This window comes from Cladophialophora yegresii (assembly GCF_000585515.1).
Source record: "Cladophialophora yegresii CBS 114405 chromosome Unknown aczIN-supercont1.2, whole genome shotgun sequence".
In the NCBI taxonomy this organism is placed as follows: Eukaryota; Fungi; Ascomycota; class Eurotiomycetes; order Chaetothyriales; family Herpotrichiellaceae; genus Cladophialophora; species Cladophialophora yegresii.
This window is the reverse complement of record NW_006913046.1, coordinates 4,378,413-4,401,296: the sequence shown is the minus strand read 5'-3', so window position 1 is coordinate 4,401,296 and position 22,884 is coordinate 4,378,413. Positions and strand designations below refer to the sequence as shown.

Genomic DNA, 22,884 nt, shown 5'->3' with positions numbered 1-22,884 from the left:
GATGCTGATCCCTTTCACCGCCCTGCAAAACCCCTCGAGAATTTTCAAAATTCTGCCATCGGAAGTCTTGTGTTCTGGGGCCAGACGCACCGCCCGCGAAAGTGGGATGGAACTACGGTACTACACCCACTGGAGACTCATCCAAGCTGATTCTGACCCCGAAAAATGCTCTCTCGGCTCGAGGTCGTCTGCGCAGAGTCACTCACTTCCGACCACTGTAGTTTGCTGTCCTTGCCTCCTCCTATACATGCTTCGTTGAGAGTACTATGCACATAAGTCATCTATCGTCAAAATTTCCCTCCTCATTATGAGTCCCTCGACACTCCCTAATGCCGTCCACCCCCAGCTACCCATTCTCAATAGAGTCAATGGGACCAGCACACCCAGAGTCCGAGCCATCCATGTCCTGAAGTTTGGGGGTATGCAGCTTTCTTCTCAATGTCTAGCTAGAGTCTGACTCATTTTTTAAAGGCACTAGTGTGGGCAAATTTCCCCAAGATATTGTCAAAGTGGTACAGTCTAGATTACTAGAGAACAATGTCGCTATCGTCTGCTCAGCTGTCAGTTTTATCCGCGTCACTGCGCACCCGTAGGCTGACAAGCGCACACAGAGATCAAGTAGCACGAAAGCCGCGGGCACCACGAACCGGTTACTGCGAGCCGCCACTGAAGCCGAGAACCACAGGGATTTCCAGCAACTAGTTGAGAATGTCCGTCTAGACCACGGCGAGGCTGCCGATGCCTCAATACAATCAGAAAAGATACGGGGACGGTTAAAAGCAGAGATTGATGATGAATGCGCCCTGGTGGTGCGAATACTCGAGGCGGCGCAAACCTTGGGCGAGACCAGCCCAAGGTCGAGAGATAAGGTCATGAGTACGGGAGAGAAGCTGAGCTGTCGGTTCATGACGGCGCTGTTACAAGATCGCGGAATCGAGGCCGAATATGTCGATCTGGCAGATGTGATTGATTTTAGGGTCTCCCATGGGCTGGACCAGCAATTTTACGACGACATGGCCTCAAGACTGGCGAGGCGGTTGCGCGACATCCCAACAGGCACAGTACCCGTAATCACTGGATACTTCGGTGCGATACCTCGAGGTCTTCTGACCACGGTTGGGCGAGGCTACACAGACTTATGTGCCGCGCTGGTCGCTGTGGGAATCAAGGCGGAAGAGTTACAGATATGGAAAGAAGTGGACGGCATTTTCACAGCCGATCCGCGCAAAGTGCCTACAGCCCAACTTATCCCGCAAATCAGCCCGGCAGAAGCTGCTGAACTCACCTTTTACGGCTCCGAAGTCATCCATCCCTCTACCATGGATCAGGTCATTCGGGCGCGGATACCCATTCGCATCAAGAACGTGATGAACCCCAGGGGAGGGGGCACCATCATCTACCCCGACACGCCATCAGAGCTGGACTCGTCATTGTCAGGCCATGACCCCAAGCTTTTTCGGCGTTCTAGGAGTTCCAGCCTCATCACAGACCGCGAGAAACCGAAGCGCCCAACTGCTGTTACTATGAAGCACAAGATTTTGGTTATGAACATTCACTCCAACAAAAGGGCGCTGTCACATGGGTTCTTTGCTGGGATCTTCTCGACGTTGGATAAGTGGCGACTATCAGTCGACGTTATCTCCACGAGCGAGGTCAACATGTCCATGGCGTTACACTCGGAAGCTCCTTTATACACTGGAGGAGGCGACGACGAATACCGCATTGTCGATCAAGACCTGAGAGGAGCTATTGAAGAACTCAAAACTTACGGCACCGTGGATATCATCCCGGAGATGGCCATCGTGAGCCTTGTGGGCAAAGAGATGAAGAATATGGTGGGTATTGCTGGGAAGATGTTCTCCACGCTGGGAGCAAATAATGTGAACATTGAAATGATCTCACAAGGTATGTTCAACGCCCCTTAAACAATAGGCGTGGTTGCGCTGACAAGGCGAGTAGGGGCGAGCGAGATCAACATCTCTTGCGTTATCGAAGAACGAGACGCCGATCGAGCGCTCAACATTCTGCACACGAATTTGTTCACTTTCCTTGGACCATGATTATTATCTTGCGAGCGACTTGAGCGGCCTCCATTGCGTTCACAGGAGCTTTGGGCATGAATACGGCTACATAAAAGGGGCACGGCAAAAGCATGGATACTGTGAAAAGGGCAGGCTATATCTGATTCGGCGGTGCATCTTGCAACAGGCTTGCTGGTTTGGCGGCATCGCAGCGTGTATAGAAATGCCATCAGGTGGGCGCGGGAAATGATTGATCAGAGCAGATGATTCCAACAATCAAGGCTTGACTTGAGAAAGCTGCTGCGATGATAGATGTCAGTCAGAAGAATCCAACATCTACGATTTGGCAGACATCAAGCGGTGCCTATCATAGCCATATCTAGAGGCGATTAGAATACCGGAGATGTGCACAACTGAAAATACACTTTGATTAATCTTAATGGTACAATAAATTTCCTGAGTGAGCACATGGACAGGAGAGACTGAGCGGGCTCGCAGGAGCCGGATCAAGCGATGACCGATGGAGCTATATTGTTCCGATCCGACAATTGTAAACGCGCTAGTGGTGCTAGGGCCGGGGTGATTGCACTCATGTGAGGGCGCGTTTTGTTGAACAACCTCCGCCAATGAGACGGGCTTTCGGTGCATTGTCCCGCAACTCAATGAGACACACAAGAAAATGAGCGGACATGACACGTCAATGACCTGCGGCCAAGGTTGATAGAGATGGCGATGATTGGACATGGATTAGAGAAGCAAAAAAGGCCGACCAAGCGCGAACTCCAAGTATCCAGGTGTCGAGGCGTCCTGGTAGCGCCGATCGCGGCCGTGGGTCAGACGCGCCTCGTCGCGTTCTTTTCTTGCTTCTTCTTCCAGGTTGCTTCATCCCACCTGTCACCTGTCGCCTCTCAGTAGGCTGCGGTGGTTGATTTCTGACGCATCCCACTTCCGTCACTCTTCTCCGCTTCCAACGAACTTCTGCACCTGTCCGACCTGCCATTTTCCAGCTGGACATACCCTGTAGTCCTCTTAAGACCTTGACTTGCCGCCCGCCTCGATATCTTCCATCCCACACACATGCTCGACTCGGGCTGACATCGACTGACGCGACTTTCAGTACAGAGTAAACAACACCTCCCCCAGAATTTCAGCGCGGTCTACTTCATAGGATGGCCTCTTTGACTCGGTAGCCATTCTTCGATTATCACTGTCTATCCCTTTCGACGGTCCAGCATTGAATACCGGCCCCCTTCGATCTGCACCACCGCAAAAACGCGGCCTCGATTTTCCGGCCTCCCGCACAGACACATCCATACCTCTACCCACCTCCTAGTCTCGATTATTCCACTTCGCCAAAGTCCATCGAATCTCGTCTCGCCCTTTTCTTCGAAATCGAGATCCCCCTTCGAAGGTGCAGTGACCGTCCGCTCCCGGGGTTCGAGGCTCTGGCTCAACTCAGGCTGCATCTTCACTCGCTCCAAAACTGCTTCATGGGACATACGGACTTCGTTACGACGCGACTTTTATGCAACTCTCTGCCTACTAGGTGTATCTGATAGTTTCCACGACTCGTCGCAATGGCGTCGACACGTCCCCATCCTTTAGTACAGATTTACCAGGATCCGATGCTACCTCCATCTACCAGCGTCTCTCCTATCGAGAAGCCACCACCACGCCTGCAACCTTCAGCAATGCCACTCCAGCCCATGAGAAATCCTCCTGCTGCATCTCGCCATCCTGCAGTGATTCTGGCTGCTCCACTGGCTCCGTGCCATCAATTCTCCCCACAGAAGACTACAACATTGTCACCGTCCAAACCCTACTTCGGAAATCTCACCTATGTCCCTATCCCTCCGCCCCAGCTGGCCAATCATAGCCACATCGGGTCACCAACGAAGAGAACTGCGATGCTGCATGATCAACAGTCCCGCGCTCCTCAGATGGTACAACCAATGTTCACCACATTCAACAGTAATTTCGACACCTATGAACAAGAAAACTTCCCTGCGCCAACAACCCACGAGAATTTTGTCGACTTTCCCGAGCCCTCGTACCTCCGTAAGCAACCCCTGAAGAGATCGTACTCGGACGCGCAGTTGCCGCCGGATCGACCTTTCAAGAAGACGCGACAGGATGAAGAGTCGACCTTCCACCTGCCGGAACCGGAAGACATGATCCCCGTTGAGGACGACGGCAACAAACCTCCTTACAGCTATGCGCAAATGATCGGCATGGCCATCTTGAGAGCACCAAATCGACGTCTTACGCTGGCACAAATCTACGACTGGATTTCGACCACATTTGCATACTACGCACGAGACACCAAGCAAAGCTGGCACAACAGCATCCGACATAACCTATCATTGCACAAGGCCTTCACCAAGCAAGAGAGACCGAAAGGAGACGCAGGGAAGGGAAGCTACTGGGTTATTGTGCCGGGCATGGAGGCGCAGTTTATCAAAGACAAGAAACCGAGAGGAAACATGCTGGCACCCATGTATAACCTTCCCAGCACGGTTCGCCCGCAACCCCAGATTGCCCAACAGCTGTCGGAGGCTCTAGCACCAAACGTCTTCCTTGGTCAGTCAAGTGAACCTCCCCGACCCCAGACAGCTCCTGCCTTACCCGAGCTGTCCTCGGACGCCACGTTGCCAGCCTCAGACGCTGCCTTGCACGAGCATGAGACTGCCGACCTTGGGAACAGCGCCACTGTGCCAATCCCGAAGTCGCCTCCACCGGATGCAATCAACTCATCACCACCTGTGGTCGTGTCGAACCATCACAGAGCCATCTCTTCCCCTTCGGCTCGCCTGTCGCGGTCGACTGCAACTCACCGGCAAGCCCAAAACCTCACCAAGAACGACGACAGTGGATACTTCTCCTCCATTGAATCATCTGCTCTGAAGCCAAACAAGAATGCCGTCGTGCTAACCTCAGAGCTGGACATTGAGCCAATGAGGAAGAAGAGAGGTCGTGCGGAAGAGGAGATAGTCCGCATCAGAAGCTCTTCCCACGACCTGACTCCTAGCCATGCTAGATTTCGACCCTGTACAGCCGAACCTCCACAGTCGTCTTCTCCTGTTCGAGTCAGTCCAGCCGTCACGCTGAACCCAATGACTCCTGCAGTGATATTTAAGAAGCCGATCCGTCCTCCGCCTTCAGTCTCGCCAAACACACAGCTCCTGCTGCATCGCAAAGCTATGCGCGAGTTTGCCAATTCACCCATCAAGAGTTCTGGCCTTTTCATGTCAGATGACACTGGCTACAGTCCTCTTAAATGGCCGAGCCTGACGGCGACTGAACTGCCTGAAAGCGCGTTTGAGATCTTCTCGGACCCAGCCATTGGGCTTACGCCGGCGACACCAACATTTGCCTCCTCACCTCTTAAGCGACCATCCATCGCACGAGCAGCTACCTCGACCGACGTCCTTTCCGACGTGTTCAGCCATGGCTACAAGCTCAACGCGAAGACCCCTACTCGTGGATCCCTCCTCAACCCTCGCGTTCGAGCTACCCAAACTGGTTCCCCGGTGAAAGGCTCAACCACACATATTCAGATCCTTGACCAGGTCGACGACCTGTTCGACTTCAAGTCGTTTGAGGATAATTCCGACGACAATGATGAAGGCGTCGACATCCTCCAAGGCTTCGGAAAGATCGGTGTGGCGTCCACGCAACCCAGCGCTGTGACGAAGAGTGACCACGGGGGACGTCCATCTTTGGGTCGCAGTTTCACTTCTCGCTTCTAATTTGTGTTCATGTACTTGAATGACGATTGCTCACTTCTATCGGCTGGGAGGGACGCGCTTCGGGCCGACTCTTTTTGGCTCAGCACTACCAGATTGTTGGAAATTCTGGCCACAGCTCCCCAGCGATCAACACACGATCGACGGTTCGGGCTGGTTGGGCATGCAAGGTCTCTCCTTTTCCTTGGGTATCCGTGGAGAAACCCTACTCGTATGATGTTAAGAGTTTATGACTTGGCTTCCATGCCATTCTTGCTATGATGATATGGGATTGTATGACAGAATAATGGACTACTGTTACCTCGAGGTCGGCGCATGCCTTTGTCACGAGGCCTAGATACTTCAGCAGCAATGCAATGAATCTCCTCCACCGAGGCGAGCTGAGCACATTCACGCCCTCCTTTCGGCGTAGTTTGGTCCTTATGGTCCTTGTCGTCATCACAACGTCCAGATGAGGTGCTTGGCGCAAGAAACTACATCGCCTTGCAAGATGTTCTGTTTTCATGAAACCGACAGCCACGACATCAAATTGTGTCGATGTTTCACCGTCCAATGTAACCAAAAAGGGGGTACGTACCCCTGGTCTCGCTGCACGCTGAGTCATCCAACATGAGAGGCAGACCTATCTTGCCTACCCAATCGCTTCAACGACAATGTAATCGAGCGCAGCTAAAGGAGGACGTGCAAGTTCTCCATGTTTGGTAAGCAATTGAGGATAAGAGCACATTCTTCCTGTTCCGTCCTTGTGGCATGAATACGAATAGGATCAGCCGGGTGGTCTACAGGTCGATCTTCAGACCTTGGAGAGCGGCGGGCACGAAGCGAGCAGCCAGACAGGGTGGACGCACAACGCTGCTTCCGCACCACCGGCGTCTCATGTCAACACATTGTGGCCGCAGACCATTCAGTCAATCGCTACTGGATCAAGCACAAGCGGTGGGGCTTACGGGGGGTCGAAGAACCATGAGTCGACGCACGCCTATCGAGTCACAACGGGTCGACGCACCGCTCACGCAGTCGGCGACGTTCCTTGTGCTCTCGGTCACGGAACAGCCTGATGCCATCAAGACGGCGCGCTCGGCACTCGCCAGCGTCGACGACCTCTGCAAGAACGTGTCGATCCGCGACCTCGACGCCTCGTTCGCCTGCACCGTCGGCATCGGCAGCGCCCTCTGGGACCGTTTGCTCTCGGACGTGCCCCGGCCGGTGGAGCTGCACCCGTTCCCCAAGATCGAAGGCAAAGTCCACACCGCGGTGTCCACGCCGGGCGATCTGCTCTTCCACATCCGCGCGCAGCGGCGGGATCTGTGCTTCGAATTCGAGCGCCAACTGATGGACGTGCTAGGCGAGAGCGTCAAAGTCATCGATTCGACCGTGGGGTTCCGGTACTTCGACGTGCGCGACCTATTGGGGTTCGTCGACGGCACGGCGAACCCTGTGGGCGCCGCGGTCAACGAATCCGTGCTGGTCACCGAGGCCGACGACTCCCACTCGGCGGGCGGAAGCTACGTGGTCGTGCAGAAGTACGTGCACGATCTTGCGGCGTGGCAGCGGCTGTCCACGGAGCAGCAGGAGGCGGTCATCGGGCGGCGCAAGTTCGACAACGTCGAGCTGGCGGACCAGGAGGACGACGGCAAGCAGAAGCCCCACAAGCAGCTCGCGACGATCGAGGACCCGCATACCGGGGCCGAGCTGTCCATCCTCAGGGATAACATGCCTTTTGGCAATGCCGGGCAGGGCGAGTTTGGGACCTATTTCATCGGGTATTCGAGCAAGTTGTGGGTCATTGAGCAGATGCTGGAGAGGATGTTTGTGGGCAGTCCGCCCGGGTTGCATGATCGTATCTTGGATTACTCGCGGGCCTTGACGGGGACGACCTTCTTCGTGCCGAGTGCGACTGTGCTGGCTGGGCTGGGGGATGATTGAGTGTGGGGAGAAGTGAGGTTTGAGAGTCGGTCGGACCTTGGAAAATTAGCCACGGCATTTTCCTGGAGAACCTAGTGAGGCTTGACATGTCGGAGTTGAGGAAGAAGCAAGCAGGCCGCAGCTGATTAGCTACCTAGGTAGTTATTCACTTGCTGGCGATATGCCGAGAAGCACACAGACAGACTTGCCTCGCTCTACGAGAGAGCTGTATGCTTGAGAAGCTTCTCATATAGGACGAGGGCGCCTCTCTGCGCGAGGACTCTGTCGCTTCAGCTCGCTACGAGCTCGATTAGACTGTTGTTCGGCACCCTCATCACCAGACTCGACCGCAATGTGGTGTTTGAGAGTCGGGCCTTTGTAGGCATTCAGAGCTTGCTTCGTGGCCGGGCGGAGGCAGGCCTGAACGACTCCATCAGCATTACAGCACTACCCACGCGATACCTGGAAATCAAGGTCGTTAGAGAGAGTGGTGAATCGTGTCGGTACCTAACATAATGTGGTTTTGGTGCAAACGACGCGCTCAGGCTTCGGTTCATCTTCGGCTTTCCACCCCGAACCTTTGGCTTTTCTCTTTAGCAGACACTGCACATCGCATGCTGGTCTCGAGTTGTTCGTACCGCTGGTGTTTGAGGGCTCACGCTGCCAGCAAGCGTAAGTGCAGCTTCCATCACACAAGGGTCACTGGTCGCCGAACTCGCCATCCGGGTTCATCTTGTGAGAACATGTCGGCACCGCGGTGTCTGCGCGTAGCTATCGAAGCATGTCGACCGCAGAAGGTATGATCTATCTGACACTATCACCAGAAATCACACCTCGTCACCGGCTGCTTTTGGGGGTACTGGCTGATTATGACTTTCTTTTTCAGACCTCTACAATTGGCCTCCGCCCTCGGTTTGCGCCCCCTTCGCAGAATGTTCGGACGACATCCACACGGCCATTCTCGAGCACCAGGTCGCGCCATGACAAAGACAACAAGAACAACTCCGGAGAGGCGCAGATCGGTCCTATCGATATCACGGCCGGTTTCTCCATGCCGGAGCCTGGGTCCATTACAATTTCGGAACCGATCAAGCTCGAAAAGTTCATAGAAGAAGGCAGCACGGAGCATCCATCCGGCGACCGCACGCCAAAGCACACAGCAACTTCCATACACACAGAGACAGTTGAGCCAGAGATTGTATCGGAGGCTCAAGCTCAAGCCTTACATCAGACGTCAGCGTCGGCACCGCCCACGCCCACACCCACGCGAGCCACAAAGTCCTCAACTTTAGGAGAGGTCCCTTCTCCACCCCGGCAATCCTCGAAATCTGCACCTCTGGCGGCCTCCTCGACGGATCTTTCTCCCTCTGCCCCTGTCCTCGACGAGCACACAAAACCAAATGTCCCTCCCAACGTGCTCGCAGCTTACCGCACGCCTCTCTACCACCCCTTGACCCACGGCATCCCCGTCGCGCAATTACAGCTGCGCTCCTTTTCCACCCGCAACCTCGAGTTCTTCGCCGACTTCTGCGTCCGTGCCGCGTATTGGCTCTCCCTGCCTTGTACGGGGCCCGCGCCCTTGCCCAAGAAGATTGAGCGCTGGACCGTCCTGAGGAGTAATTTCGTGCACAAGAAGTCGCAGGAGAACTTTGAGAGAATCACGTTGAAGAGGTTGATCACGGTCTACGACGGCGCCCCGGAGGTGGTGGAGACGTGGCTGGCCTTTGTGCGCCGCTGGCAGTTTTACGGCGTAGGCATGAAGGCGAACGTGTGGGGGTGGGAATCCATAGGTATGTTTTTTGGTGGTCCTGGCTCGCGCCTCCCTGCTCTTCGGGGACATATGCTGACATGACGTGGCTCCAGACGTGGCGTCGAAAATGGACGCCGACTTTGCGAACCTGGAAAAGGAGCTCGACGACAAACTACGGCTCTTTGGGTTCAACAAGCACGTGGCTGCCAAGCGGGACTTGTTGGGCTTGATGGAACGGCAGCACCATAGGCGTGAGGGCGTGGGCATGAGTGAAGTCCGGGAGAAGGCTAGGGAGAAGCATCCGAATGATCCCAAGCTCGTGGCTCATTACTAGATCGTGAGGTGCAGGCGCGAGGCTGACTGTGCATGGGGGGTTGCACCCATAGAGGACTGAAATGTACCATGCCTTATGTGTGCCCAGGTCTCAGGCCCTTCGAGTGATCGAAAGACTGGGCAATGCGTTCGTCTCGCAGCTTAGCAGGCTGCATGGGACGAATGGAGCGAGCCCGGAGTGCAGTAAGCGGCACCCCCAAAGGACACCACGTCTGTATCCTGTATAAATACAAACATTGATGGCGTCCAGAGTTCTTGTGCAAGGTCCGTCATGCACCATATCAGAGTGGCCAATATGAGGGTGGCACCCGAAAAGAGGAGAGGAGGGAAGGGAAGAAACGACAGCTATTCAAAGGGAGGGCGCAGCGCAGGGCTTCATTGCCTGTCGACTGATCAGGTCACCTTCCAGGAGTACTGTGTGCTAGACATGCCTAAATCCTTATCCATAGTGGCTATACGGAGTATATATGCAGGACTTACTTCCTGGAGGTATACAGACGTGGGCGCTCGGCACTGTAGTCTCCGGCAGCCAGAGGACATCCCAGACCGTCATCTCTTCATCGCTGGCTAAAAGTGCTGCGCATGTATGTGTACAAAGCCCGACTTTTTGCATATGTGACCGACGGCGGTACAACACATGCTCGACAGGTACACACCCCTAAAACAGATGATTGAGGATCATTGTCGCTGGCCATCTTCCGCTACTCTTCCAGCCGTCGCAGAGAAGCCGGTGGGTAATTCCTCGGCCGTTCCTCCGTCAAGCATTGACAGCGGATGCGTAGTATGACTGTGCTGACTCTCTGGAGCGTCGCTGATCATCGCGTCAGCTTTGCTACGGTATTCCTACTCGACCTCCCATTTTGACAGGCCGCCCTAACATAGGTACAGTAATGTAGTAACGTGGACGTTGCCTCGGCGGGGTCGGCGACACACCGGTCACGTATGTATGTCTGTATGCGCCTAGGGATGTAATAGCCCCCCTTGACTCCCCTACGGGGTAAGTAGCAAGCACGGCGCCGGCAGATCCTGCGTGCGTCTTCCTGGAAGGGTCGAAGATTCCAAGATCATGCATGAATGAGGTGGATAGGCACCTGACGATGGGCTCGGAAGTCAGCGCTACGACAGTACTACTCCGTACAGCGAACGTCTCTCTGCGATCGTGTTTCACTGCTGTTGAAGTGTTAGAACGAAAGCCCAACCATTTTGAAACCCGATCCCGAGATGCCGTTCCAGGGAATTGTTCCGCGATCCCATCTCCGCTCGGGCTGGGTGCCCCAGATAGACGTGGATTTTGCGGGGGGTGAGAGTCCTGTGTCGTCCAATGAGACCTATTCTGGCGTCGGACTCAGCGCATACAGAGTAACGTGGTGGCCTGGAACTGGCAACTGAAGTGTGGTACTTCGGGTTCGGGAGTGGCGTGGAATAATTCCATATTGCCATACCCTCGTATATATGGGATCCTAGAGATATACGTGGAATCCCGCCATTCTATCGCGCGATAGCGTGTTTGTACAATTCAGACTTTGTCTACCGCATTCTGTCTCTCGATTGAGTCAAGCTGGACCCAAGCACGCAATCATGTCTCCCGGTCGGATCCTCGAACAGGACGCGTACGATTTCATAGTCTGGTAGGTCTCTCAACGCCCGGTTATTCTCACATACTGAGGGCATGACAGTGGCGGAGGCACAGCAGGTTGTGTCGTGGCAGGCAGGCTCGCCGAGGACAGCAATTCTCGCATTCTCCTTGTCGAGGCTGGTCCTCACAATAAGGATCTCGAGAATGTCCACATGGTTGGTGGGTGGTCGAAATGCTTCGACGGCGAACTGGACTGGAATCTCGTCACGCCTCCGATGAAAGGTATCGACGGGAGACAAGTGAAGCTCAGTCGAGGGAAGTTCCTGGGCGGATCCAGTGGTGTCAACGGCACGTTGTGCGTGAGAGGCAGCAAGCAGGACTATGACGACTGGCAGTACGGACCACCTTGATCTCACCCGGCATAATTAGTTGCTCACTCTTCCAGTCTTCCAGGATGGTCTGGTGAAGAATTCTTCGAGTACATGCGGAAGGTCTGCAGAGTTTGAACCGAGCATGGGTGTTCCTGGCTGATGACCACACAGGCCGAGACATTCCACAACAAGCCATGGTTCAGGGCAGACGAAAAGGCACACGGCTACGATGGACCACTGCACACCGAGCCGCACGATCTTGCGCCCATTTCGGAATTGTTGTTGAAGAGTATGGAAGATAAAGGTCTCCCTTTTGTGGCTGACATGTTCAGCAATGGCGAGACCGCACATGGCAGTGGCCATGCTGTTCGGACTGGTACGCTTGGCACCACGCTGTTCCTGTAGGAGTGGTACTAACTCTTTGCCAAGTGCACAAAGGCATCAGATGCACGGGTGCTGACTTCGTGACCAACGACTACCATAGACACAACATCGATCTGGTCGTTGAGACTGTCGTCGACAAAATCAACTTTGAAGAGAGAGACGGCCAGTTACAGGCCGTCAGCGTCGTGCTCATTGACAAGACCGGCGAGAAGAAAACAGTAAAGGCCCGGAAGGAGATTATTGTCTCGGGAGGTAGCGCTCGGCAGGCCACTACTTTCGCTGAATATAACTGACTCTTGAAGGGGCATATTGTTCTCCTGCTGTTCTCCTCCGATCCGGGATCGGTCCAAAAGCGGAGCTGGAGCAGTTGGGACTCAAGTGTCTTGTAGATGCACCGGGAGTGGGAAAGAACTTACTGGATCACCTGGTGACCGAATTGCACACCAAAGCTTACTTCAATCGACTGACTTGGCACAGATTGTCTTTGCGTTTTACGAGGTTACCAAGGAAGGCCTGACAAACGACCATCTTGTGTACATCAACTCCGTCGATTGCAGAGACTCTTCCTGACTGAATCTCAGGTACCACGGCGACGCTGCGATGGCCGCGTATATGCTGTACAAGGAGAAGAAGGAAGGCATTCTCTCCACATTCCCCTTTGGCGCGTTCGCCTTTGCAAGACTCGATGAGCGTCTAAAGGACGACCCATTGTGGCAGGAGGCCAAGAGGGAAGCCGGCCGTGATCCGATGGGCTTGACCCCGAAGCAGCCAAATATCGAGTTTTTCACCACGGAGGTAAGCCGTCGGAAGCCGTCGTCACGGCGGGGAGTGCGCTGCTAACTCTGTGAAGCTGTATGGAGGACCCAAGCAATACGATAAATATCCCATCGGTGAGTTATGCACCCTGGGCATGTCGCAGCGGAGAGTTGACCAGCTGTCTGCAGATAAGAAGCATGCCTTTGCAGTGATCACGGAGCTGTTTTCACCGCGCTCCAAAGGCACAGTAACGTTGAAATCCGCAGACCCGCTAGAGAACCCTGTTGTGGACTGCAATTATCTCTCTGATCCTCTCGACCTGCTTGTCCTCACCGAAGGCTGCAGGCTCGGAAACGAGATTGCTATGAATGTGAACAAAATCGCCGGGGAAGAGGTTGTAAAGGGATCATGGCCATCTGGTACGCCGATAGGGCAGGACGCTAGAGGATCAAACTGACCAAGGCTACAGATTTGACACACCATGCGTACACCAAGCGCGAAGACTGGATCCCTTACGTCAAGCAGGAGGCCACCACCTGCTATCATGCTGCGGGGACTTGTAAGATGGGCCGGGCGGACGATGAGATGGCTGTCCTGGATGAGCACCTTCTCGTCCGTGGTACCAAAGGCCTCAGCGTGGCTGATACTAGCATTATGCCTACGTTGCATGGTGGCCACACCCAAATGCCAGCGTAAGGATGTCGCCGCTGAACCGCGGTGGAATGGAGCTGACACGTTGCAGATACGGAATTGGCGAGAAAGCGGCTGATTTGATCAAGCGAAGATGGACAAAGACGTGAGGAAGGACGGATCAGTGAGTCGATCGTGGAGGAGTAGATATTACGAAGTAGAAGGTTCAAAGAACAGAGTGGAAAGACGGGAAGAGATTGAGCAGAGTTCCAGGTTTGCGGTGGTCTGAACATACGGTACTGCGCGCGTTTGTGACGGTAAAATTACGTCAAATTCGCCGCTCCGCTTCGTCTTGGCCCGTATTACCCCGTTCCTCTAAAACTTCCACCACGAGCATCACGTCGTTGACCTCGACCATCAATTCTTTCTTCCGACGTCGCGTCCTGTGGCTTCTTGCGTACTTTGAGTGCGCGTACACTCCTTTGCTAAATGAAATGCCACCCAGCCTCCGCCATGTGTTGACGCGGAAGTGCAAGCCTTGCAGGGCTCAATCTCGCAGTAGCACCCGCACCTACGGACCTAGAATTTTCAAGAGGCTACCCTTGAGCTTTTCCGAAAAGTCACAGTCGCCGGCGCCTTCTGACGAGGAGGCCGAGGTCGAGGCTGATGATTCGATACACAATCCATGGGCACGAGTTGCGCCGACTTCTACAATAAGGAGATCGTTTTCCGGGATTCAACCTACGGGGGTACCGCATCTCGGAAACTATCTGGGAGCCCTGCGGCAATGGAAACGGCTTCATGGTCAAGCGACCAATCCCAAGTTTGCCGTCAACCACCACTACGAGCAGTACTTCTCCGTCGTCGACTTGCATGCTTTGACCTCGGATGTTCCAGGCTCGGAGCGCTCGCGTCTGAGGCAGGAGTCCTATGCAGCTCTTCTAGCCATCGGCTTGAACAATAATGACAACACTACCCTGTTCTTTCAATCCGACGTGAGGACGTCCCGTACCTGATTGGCGGCGTGCATGGCTCACCAGAATCCACAGGTGCCGCAACATACATCGCTGATGTGGATCCTGAGCACTATCGCATCTACTGGCTATTTGTCACGGATGACTCAATGGAAGGTGTGTCAACGTCGCTGATGGAACGATGAATGTTATACGGTATTAACGGCATATTCTGTAGAGCAAACTGAATTTGCCCGAAAACGCCAACCTCGACAGTGACGAGGCCACGGCGAAGCTCAAACTCGGATTGTTTTCCTACCCTGTGCTCCAAGCAGCCGATATCCTCCTCTACCAGTGAGTTCCGTCCTCGGTACCATTAGGCATGGCACTCTCTGACATCGAGTAGACCCTCTATTGTTCCTGTTGGAGAGGACCAACTCCAGCATATCGAGTTCACGCGGACGTTGGCTCGAGGCTTCAACGCCCAGGTCGGCCAGAAGGTATTCCGACTACCATGGCCAGTCATCTGTGAGATCTCCAGGTCAACTCCTACTCTCTGACTTTTACTGACCAGATCCAGCCCCGGCGAAGAGGATCATGTCTCTAAAAAGACCGGAGCACAAAATGTCCAAATCCGACCCAGATCCAAAGTCCCGGGTGTTGATCACGGACAGCCCCGAGGAGATCCATGCCAAAATTCGGGGCGCCGTAACGGACTCGGAGCCCGGCATCTCTTATGACCCTGAACGGCGGCCAGGAGTCTCCAATCTAGTGGAAATCCTCAAGCACGTCACCGAGTCTCGGGAACCCAGCGAGTTCATCGCCAAGGACAACGCCGACGTCAGCATGCGTGCTTTCAAGGAGTTGATTGCCGACGAAATCATTATAGCACTGAGGGGCATCCGCGAGCGATTTCAGGAACTAATGGCCGACAAGGATGCCAAACGGCTGCGAAGCGAAATAGAAAACGGCGGCGCAAAAGCACGGCGGAAAGCGCGTCTGACCATGGGAGACGTCTCCCAAGCCCTGGGCTTGACCTCCTTGATCCTGACCCCAGAGGAGGCGGCACGCAATCGAGAGAGAAGGCTGGCGATCGCACGGAGAGAGCTTGGTTCGGCCTTGGATCTCGAGTACAACCCATTTGAAAACGAGGGCCCCAACAGCGAGGACGAGTTCGCCGACGAAGTGGCTTTCGAAGAAGGGGACAAGGGGAAGACTCCGCGTACCGAGTAACGGGGGCCGCAGGAGCCACAGTGCGAGCTGCGGGATCGCAAGGCTGAACGCCGACGTCATCCCACAGCCTCGTTCACCACCATGTACATTATTTCTTCAAGACTCAAAGATACCCTGAGCTTCTGTTCCCTCAAACACCTTTCCACCACACGTAGCACAGACCTTGGGCTCTCGATTAGACTGTGAATTTCAACTTTTCGTGCAGGCAATGCGCGGTCACCGTCTCTTCAGCCGCGTCGCGCTTCCGAGCCAGCAACAACCCATCCGTGCACTCTCAACACGCCGACAGCTCTCCAGCTTGCGCACCCTCCTCTCCCGCCATGGGTCAGCTGACGACGACGCGGACATCGTCGACCTGGCCTTTTCACGCCACGACCCGCCCGAGAAATCCAGCACGAAAGGCCCCGGCCCCGTCATCATCATGCACGGTCTCTTCGGCTCGCAGCGCAACAACCGCACCATGAGTAAGTAAGCAGCAACCCGTGGTCCATGACTTTGCAACACGCGTGCGCGAAGCACGGCGATCTAGCCAGCTGACCACCTCCACTTCCTGCTCCGCAGAACCCTAGCCAAAGACCTCTCCCGCCCAGTCTACAACCTCGACCTGCGCAACCACGGCGACAGCCCGCACGCGTCCACGCACACCTACTGCGCCATGGCGCGCGACGTGGAACATTTTGTGGCAAGACACGGCATCCGCAACCCCACCCTGATCGGCCACTCCATGGGCGCCAAAGTCGCCATGACGCTAGCCCTACGGCGGCCCTCGCAATACTCGGCCGTCATACCCGTGGACAACGCGCCCGTGGACGCGGCCCTCGCGAGCGATTTCTCCAAATACGTGCGCGCGATGCGGGAGATCGAGGAGCATCGACCGCCCCTGAAAACGCAGAAGGAAGCGGACGCGATCCTCCAGAAATACGAGCCCGAGCTGGCGATCCGGCAGTTTTTGCTCACTAATTTGGTCAAGAAGACGCAGACACATCCGGCGGGCGGTAACGCGGGCGGCGCTGGCGGCCACGGCTCTTCACCAGACAGCGAGAGGCCGCAGCCGCAGCCGCAGCCGCGGACCCAGCTGGGCTTCCGCATCCCCGTCGCCACTCTGGCGAAGAACCTGGGGCACATGGCGGATTTCTCGTTCAAGGATCCCGAGGCCAGTCAATACAAGGGCCCGACGTTGGTGGTCAGGGGCACCAAGAGCCACTACGTCGCGGATGAGAGCTTGCCCGTGGTGGGGGCGTTCTTTCCGCGCTTCGAACTGCTGGATGTCGATTGTGGGCATTGGGTCATGAGTGAGCGGTTCGAGGAGTTTCGGAGGGGGGTCGGCGAGTTTGTGACGAGGGTCGTTGATGAGCAATAAGACCCCTACGTAGTAGGGCATTAAACTCCATTTGATAGGAGCTGTGCTACGCAGGGATAGAATAGTAGGCTAGTGAAAGGCGTTGGTTCGAGCGGGCGGTGGTGTGGTATATTGCCGCCACGTCTGCCACTCACAGGCCGCCATAGAAGTCCTCTGGCGGAGAAAGCAATGGGCCATCCGTTTTGGCAACATCCACGGGAGTCATGAACGGCCGCCAGCATAGTGGACATACAGTCGCGAGGCGACGCCGAGTTACTGCAGAGGCTCATGGACGACATGACACAAACACTCGCCCTCTAGTGTCAGTTTCGGAACTTGGCTTCATGGTTTCAGTTGTTCTTTTGCAATGCTAGAATGCTAAGCCTGTGCCACGATCTAGCATTCGAGTTACGTACAGCGTTTCCGATCTTCCACTTGGGCGCAGTCGACGGCATCGAGGTCGACAATGCCAAAGTGGTCAAGGACTCTTCCTTCAGCCCACCGCACCGGCATGGGTTACTTGCGTTGCATCTACCACTCGCCGCAACGACATGCCTCAGCTTGCAGGCTGACCTGGATGAGCTTTTGCTCCTCCCTTTTGTCACTCCATCTGTCCCGCCTTGAATCCAAAGCATGCTTTGACATGATGGACCGCTCATTCATCTCTCCTCTCTGATCACATCTAAACACTCTCCAATGGCGCGGGCTCCTTGAATTCCCTCTCGACCTTGCGGCCCTGGTCATCCTCGCCACTCTCGCCGTGCAAGCCCAACAGGGCGCCGAGGTCGAATTTGGGGGCCTTCAACAGCTTGACCTTTCGAATATGCACGTTCTGCAACGGGTAGATGCCCTGCGTGGACTTTTCGATCTCGCGCCCAATGACCTCGGGAATCAGCTTGCCGGTCAACTGAGCGAGCGTGACGGACGTGGCCTCGCGTTGGATGATCTCCGTCATCTTCTTGCGGATGGCCCGGATCTGGGACGAGGCAGCGTAGGTGGTCTTCTTGATCTGGTTGGGCCGTCTCTTGGTGAAAGCAATGGCGAACAACCGCAGCAGGTAGTCGTCCGTCGTCTTGACCGTGACGTTGGCCTCAATCAGCGTCTGCCACTTTCGCACCAGCGACCGCAGCTTGTCGGATGTGAAGTCCAGGCCGTGGAAGTTGGTCAGGCAGTTCTTGCCCTGCACCTCGTCGACTCGGAGTTTGACCTTGCGGAAGGCGTGGTCTTCGTCGTTCTGCAGGTCCGCGAGCGAGACCTCGAAGATGCGGCCCTTGAGGGCGTCGTTGGCGGATTTCAGACCGGTCGTGCGGTTGACGAGGGTTTTGCCTACACTGTTGCCCCAGAAAATATCTTGTCAATGCTTCGTTCTCTCTTGTCCACTATCTCTTTTCGCGGATCAAAAATTCATGGGGCGATGCAGGATCACGTACTCGCGCTGGTTGAAGGTTGAGGGAGCCTTGATCGAGTACCAATCTTTGCGGGTGAAAGGGTCTTGGGTTCTCTTCCTGCCATGATCGTTAGCATGGGCGTAATGGCTTCACACGACGGCGCACTGACTTGAGGCCTTTCTTGCCTTTGGAAAGGCGCTTGTTCTTGCCAACAGCCATGATTGCGACAGGTCGTCAAGTCGCAGGATGGTTGTTGTTGAAGGGTTGCGAGGAAGAGAATGGGCAGGTGGATTCTATGGGTTGGCCAAATGAAGTCGCGGTGAAAATCATCAGTTCGTGGGACCACGTGATCAGGCTGCCAAGATTTCATCACCCGCTTAGTCACCATTGCCTGCGATTGCACCAACGAGACCATTTGCACCGCTTGCCTTCGCGGTGCCTTCAGATTTTGGGAGGGACAATCTCAGGTATTTATACCTTCTCAATTGCAAGACGAATAGTGGTTGCTTCCATGGGAGTTATTCGAGCTACGCTTATCTATTGTCCCGCACGCGGAGCCCACAATGCGTCCTCGTGTCTTATTAGGCTTTCCTCGTTCTAGTTGCCCGTCGATGGCGGTATCCCTCCTTCCATTGATGCGCTCCGTCCGAATGCAGGTGCACAATCTGCCATGCCCTCATGTCTGATCGTCCCATCATGAACCTCCTTGCCATCTGACACGCTCAGACCTTCAAGCTATCCTTCATCTTGTCGGCTACATTGTCCGCAGCTGGCATCTCACGCTTTGGTCCACCAGTAGGGGCACCTCCGTCAGGCTTTGGCTTGGCTGGCTGCTTGGTCTTCGCCGTCACCGTATCCTTCGGTAACTCCTTCGTGTATGGAATGATGTCCGGCGTGCCAGGCGGCATGTACCGTCTCAACACTTCGGGCACCTCAAAGCCATCTTCCTTCTGGTAGTTTTCCAGGAGGCAGCACAGCGTCCGTTCCGTGGCACATAATGTCCCGTTCAGAGCATGCACGTACGACTTTCTGGAGTCAATGGCGCCTTTCTTCTGTCCGTACCGGATTTCAAGCTCCCTAGTCTGGTAGTCTGTGCAATTGGAGCATGAGACGAGCTCCTTGTATTCGCCCTGATACGGGAACCACGCCTCCAGGTCGTACTTCTTTGCTGCGGCGTTGTTGAGGGCTCCGGAAACGATGGCGACGACTCGGTAAGGTAGTTTCAGAGACTGGTAGAATTCTTCGGCAATAGACTTCATGTCTTCGAGGGCCTGCCAGGAGTCTTCGGGCTTGACGAAGAGGAACTGCTCGATCTGATCCCAACCATTAGCAGTTGCACGACGACTCATGGTACAGCGACGTCACCTTCTCGAACTGGTGTATCCGGTACAGGCCCCAGGCATCTCGCCCATGCGCACCGGCCTCCTTCCGAAAACACGACGAGTAGCCGGCGAATTTCTTGGGTAAATCCTGCGCGGTCAACCACTCCTCTGCAAACATGGCCGAGATGGGCTGCTCGCTTGTCGCGATGAGAAATTTATCCTCTGCATCCTTGTCCTCAATGACCTTGTACAGCTCCTCGTCGAACTGCTCCAGCTGTGCTGTCTTGGCCATGTACTCGGCCTTCATAAAATATGGCGGTTGAAGAGGATCGTAACCGTTCGCGACAAGGAAGTGCAGTCCGTAGTTAATGAGGGCCTGGTTGAGCAGCACGCCCCATTTCTTCAGAAAATACCCTCGATGGCCGACGAGTTTGACGCCTCGTTCGCCGTCGTAAATCTCTGCGCGGGTCATGACTTCGTGGTGGGAGAGGCAGTCGCGCTTCGCTTCCGTGAAGCCCTCGGGCGCCCATTTCTTTACGACCTCGTTGAAGTCCTAGCCCAGTTGCGTGAGAGTTCGCCCTGATTTATGGATGCGTGAGGGTTCTGCTGACCTCGTTGTCATTTACCGGCACTGACTCGTGCACGTAGTTGCCGATCAGCTTGCATTTGCGGTCTCTCAGCTTCTCCTTTTCTGCGGCCTCGTCTTCGGTCTGCTTCTTCTCTTTCTCCAGCTCAACCTTTTGTTTCAGGAGGTGGTCTGCATCTTGTTTTGCCTGGGAGTATGTTCCCATCAGTGACAGACCGTAGGGTGTGGGAAAGGAGTGCTTCGCCGACCTTCTTGAGCTGGCCAATCTCTTTCTGTACTGCATTGATCTTTGCGCCCACTTGGCTGGCTTTGTACCGCGCTGCACGACGACTCAGCGGAAATACATGGGCTGATGGTGAGGCGACGGACTCTGATACGCATCTTGCCACAGTGCAATGACCTGGTCAACAACGTCTGTCGAGGTGTATCTCTTCTGTAGGCTGTCTTTCACCTTCTGCGGGTCCCCGCCTCTGCGCGAACGGTGAGCCAGCAAAATATAGAGGCTGCAGGCTCGACATACCTCTCGGCGATGAGATCTTGTACTTCTATCATTATGTCACAGGGGCGTCTGATGGAAGTAGAGAAACGAGAGGCAGCGAGTCTAGGCGGGTCGTGGAATAATGAGTGTCCTGTCAACAGCACGTGTGGTGCAGGTGAAACTGTTCCTACACACATAATTTCGGCCCCTTCACCCCCGCAGAGGTTCGGAGCCTCGTGAGTCACTCCGGATTCCTGAGGCCAGCGAATTTGTCGCCCATCTTGTGACAATAGCATAACCACTTTCTTCTCTCCTCTATATATTGTATACACGGGTAAAACGCCACACACGTTAAGCCGCTGCCATGCACTAAGCAGTACACTTGTTCACGACCAACTGGCCGCCAGCAACAGCAAATGCCCAACCCGAGATTCGTTGCATCCACCAACGCCATTTGAGTCTATCCTGACATGAGTACCAATCACTGGTTGAACCAAGACATGCAACGCCATCTTCACCAGATCAGATCATCGAGCCCCTCCGACATTTCAGGTGTGTTGACGGCCAAGGGACACCCAGCCCAGTCGTTGGTGGGCCGCGACTCGCTTCCAAAGATTCTTGAATGTGCGTACGGCAGCTCTTCACATCACCATGCACTTTCCTCCCCCGGCAGGCTTGTCAGGTTCTTGCGATTTCTCGATCTCGGCGATCATCAGCTCGAATGCTTTCGCGACATTGGTATTGTTTCGTGCGCTGGTTTCAATCCAACCGCAGTTGAGTTCTTGTCCCAACTTTTGACCTTCCTCGGCGGAAATTTTTCGTTGTTTCTTTGCGTCGACGTCATTCTTGTTACCTACGATCATGATGGGAACAGAGTCGGCGCCCTACATTGGCTGGTCAGCACGAGTCCGGAATCTCCTGCACAATCACGGTGGCGCGCCTACCAGGTGATTCAGTAATTTGTCCCGAATGATCCTAACCATCTCGAACGACTGCCTCGAGGCTACCGAATAGACGATGAGGTACCCGTGGATGCCGATGTATAATTTCGAATTCAGTAGACTATATTCATCCTGTAATCCTGCTGTCAGCCGATAGTGGCGCAACCCGCTTGTTCTTCAGTGATTCGAACCTGGCCTGCGGTGTCGATGATTTCCGTCAGGAAGGTCTGCCCTTTGTAGACGATCTCGTGACTGAACGTGTTCTCTATCGTGGGATAATAGCTTTCAACGAAGTGGCCTTCGCAATATTGAACGGTCAAGGAGGATTTCCCTATGCTCCGGTCGTCGATGTCAGTCCTTGAACCCTTCGCTTGTCTTGGCATATGCCGTGTATAGCCGTCGCTAGAAATGAGGCGCTCACCGACAGATCGACTGCCCAGGATGGCAATCTTTCTCTGCTTAACCGATGGAGCCATACTGGTGACAGTGCTCGTCAAAAGTCGGAGGTGGAGGTTGCCAGGCCCCAGAACGCGGCTCTAAATCCTGGATCCCAGAAAAATGGTTCGGGACGCCGTGTCCTAGCGCAAACGTCTGGCAAGGAAAAAGGAAGTGAGGAATGAGCTTCGAAGAACTCGAAGCGACAAAGTCGGGCCCTAGGAGGATCGAATGATGGTCGGGAACCAGATTGAGGAACTCAGTATGTAATAAGAACTCAAGAATGACGGCTTCTGCGGAGTTACAGGTACAAAGTGTTACGATATGCGCGAGTCTTGTGTAGTGAGATATTTTTGTTTGAAGCACATGTGAACGGGGCCGCCCCTCGTGCTGGTTTTGAAACTTTGCAACTCAGGGCGCAGCCAGGCCCGACAGAGAGTCAGGCAGGAACCGGCGATGTGTCAGTCTCACCGACACTTTGCGAAGGAAAGCGTGATGGGCATCTTGGTGATGATCGGAAGGGACCTTGGAATTCAGGCATGCAAGACGAGCTCGAGAATTGTTTGGCGGGGGATTGTCGTGACCTCGAACCTTGGCCGGGATGATCTTGCGGCCCGCAGCCAATCGTCATTCCTTCCGCACATGATCTAGAAGCCGCCGCCGCATCCGTTTGCAGCACGGCTGGGATGGTGGCTGGGGATGCACGAGGTACATCCAGTTGACAGGCAAGTACACCG

At 54.8% G+C, this 22,884-nt stretch overlaps 10 protein-coding genes across 10 annotated transcripts; 7 read left to right on the top strand and 3 right to left on the bottom strand.

Moving 5' to 3' along the window:
* Positions 1 to 307: 307 nt before the first annotated feature.
* A1O7_03499 (aspartate kinase) lies at positions 308 to 2,060 on the top strand (the record flags this gene model as incomplete). The annotated part of the gene is made up of 4 exons (XM_007757518.1): positions 308 to 419; positions 472 to 560; positions 612 to 1,905; positions 1,957 to 2,060. The coding sequence occupies 4 exons, from the start codon at positions 308 to 310 to the stop codon at positions 2,058 to 2,060; spliced, it is 1,599 nt and encodes a 532-aa protein (XP_007755708.1).
* A 1,538-nt stretch (positions 2,061 to 3,598) lies between these two features.
* Positions 3,599 to 5,770, top strand: A1O7_03498 (uncharacterized protein; the record flags this gene model as incomplete). The annotated part of the gene is made up of 1 exon (XM_007757517.1): positions 3,599 to 5,770. The coding sequence occupies one exon, from the start codon at positions 3,599 to 3,601 to the stop codon at positions 5,768 to 5,770; it is 2,172 nt and encodes a 723-aa protein (XP_007755707.1).
* A 960-nt stretch (positions 5,771 to 6,730) lies between these two features.
* On the top strand, positions 6,731 to 7,693 carry A1O7_03497 (iron-dependent peroxidase; the record flags this gene model as incomplete). The annotated part of the gene is made up of 1 exon (XM_007757516.1): positions 6,731 to 7,693. The coding sequence occupies one exon, from the start codon at positions 6,731 to 6,733 to the stop codon at positions 7,691 to 7,693; it is 963 nt and encodes a 320-aa protein (XP_007755706.1).
* Positions 7,694 to 8,723: 1,030 nt separating this feature from the next.
* A1O7_03496 (uncharacterized protein) lies at positions 8,724 to 9,756 on the top strand (the record flags this gene model as incomplete). The annotated part of the gene is made up of 2 exons (XM_007757515.1): positions 8,724 to 9,462; positions 9,536 to 9,756. The coding sequence occupies 2 exons, from the start codon at positions 8,724 to 8,726 to the stop codon at positions 9,754 to 9,756; spliced, it is 960 nt and encodes a 319-aa protein (XP_007755705.1).
* A 1,577-nt stretch (positions 9,757 to 11,333) lies between these two features.
* On the top strand, positions 11,334 to 13,538 carry A1O7_03495 (uncharacterized protein; the record flags this gene model as incomplete). Its single annotated transcript, XM_007757514.1, has 11 exons — positions 11,334 to 11,383; positions 11,432 to 11,725; positions 11,777 to 11,822; positions 11,874 to 12,078; positions 12,132 to 12,338; positions 12,389 to 12,513; positions 12,564 to 12,619; positions 12,668 to 12,881; positions 12,937 to 12,976; positions 13,031 to 13,261; positions 13,312 to 13,538. The coding sequence occupies 11 exons, from the start codon at positions 11,334 to 11,336 to the stop codon at positions 13,536 to 13,538; spliced, it is 1,695 nt and encodes a 564-aa protein (XP_007755704.1).
* A 962-nt stretch (positions 13,539 to 14,500) lies between these two features.
* Positions 14,501 to 15,658, top strand: A1O7_03494 (tryptophanyl-tRNA synthetase; the record flags this gene model as incomplete). Its single annotated transcript, XM_007757513.1, has 4 exons — positions 14,501 to 14,602; positions 14,664 to 14,779; positions 14,829 to 14,953; positions 15,006 to 15,658. The coding sequence occupies 4 exons, from the start codon at positions 14,501 to 14,503 to the stop codon at positions 15,656 to 15,658; spliced, it is 996 nt and encodes a 331-aa protein (XP_007755703.1).
* A 208-nt stretch (positions 15,659 to 15,866) lies between these two features.
* Positions 15,867 to 17,018, top strand: A1O7_03493 (uncharacterized protein; the record flags this gene model as incomplete). Its single annotated transcript, XM_007757512.1, has 2 exons — positions 15,867 to 16,122; positions 16,192 to 17,018. The coding sequence occupies 2 exons, from the start codon at positions 15,867 to 15,869 to the stop codon at positions 17,016 to 17,018; spliced, it is 1,083 nt and encodes a 360-aa protein (XP_007755702.1).
* Positions 17,019 to 17,679: 661 nt separating this feature from the next.
* On the bottom strand, positions 17,680 to 18,604 carry A1O7_03492 (40S ribosomal protein S1; the record flags this gene model as incomplete). The annotated part of the gene is made up of 3 exons (XM_007757511.1): positions 17,680 to 18,328; positions 18,428 to 18,502; positions 18,555 to 18,604. 3 exons carry the CDS (start codon positions 18,602 to 18,604, stop codon positions 17,680 to 17,682), a joined length of 774 nt encoding a protein of 257 aa, XP_007755701.1.
* A 503-nt stretch (positions 18,605 to 19,107) lies between these two features.
* Positions 19,108 to 20,845, bottom strand: A1O7_03491 (seryl-tRNA synthetase; the record flags this gene model as incomplete). The annotated part of the gene is made up of 6 exons (XM_007757510.1): positions 19,108 to 19,698; positions 19,751 to 20,260; positions 20,319 to 20,480; positions 20,542 to 20,623; positions 20,671 to 20,763; positions 20,814 to 20,845. The coding sequence occupies 6 exons, from the start codon at positions 20,843 to 20,845 to the stop codon at positions 19,108 to 19,110; spliced, it is 1,470 nt and encodes a 489-aa protein (XP_007755700.1).
* A 567-nt stretch (positions 20,846 to 21,412) lies between these two features.
* Positions 21,413 to 22,188, bottom strand: A1O7_03490 (GTP-binding protein rhb1; the record flags this gene model as incomplete). The annotated part of the gene is made up of 4 exons (XM_007757509.1): positions 21,413 to 21,655; positions 21,716 to 21,844; positions 21,904 to 22,043; positions 22,134 to 22,188. The coding sequence occupies 4 exons, from the start codon at positions 22,186 to 22,188 to the stop codon at positions 21,413 to 21,415; spliced, it is 567 nt and encodes a 188-aa protein (XP_007755699.1).
* Positions 22,189 to 22,884: the final 696 nt, after the last annotated feature.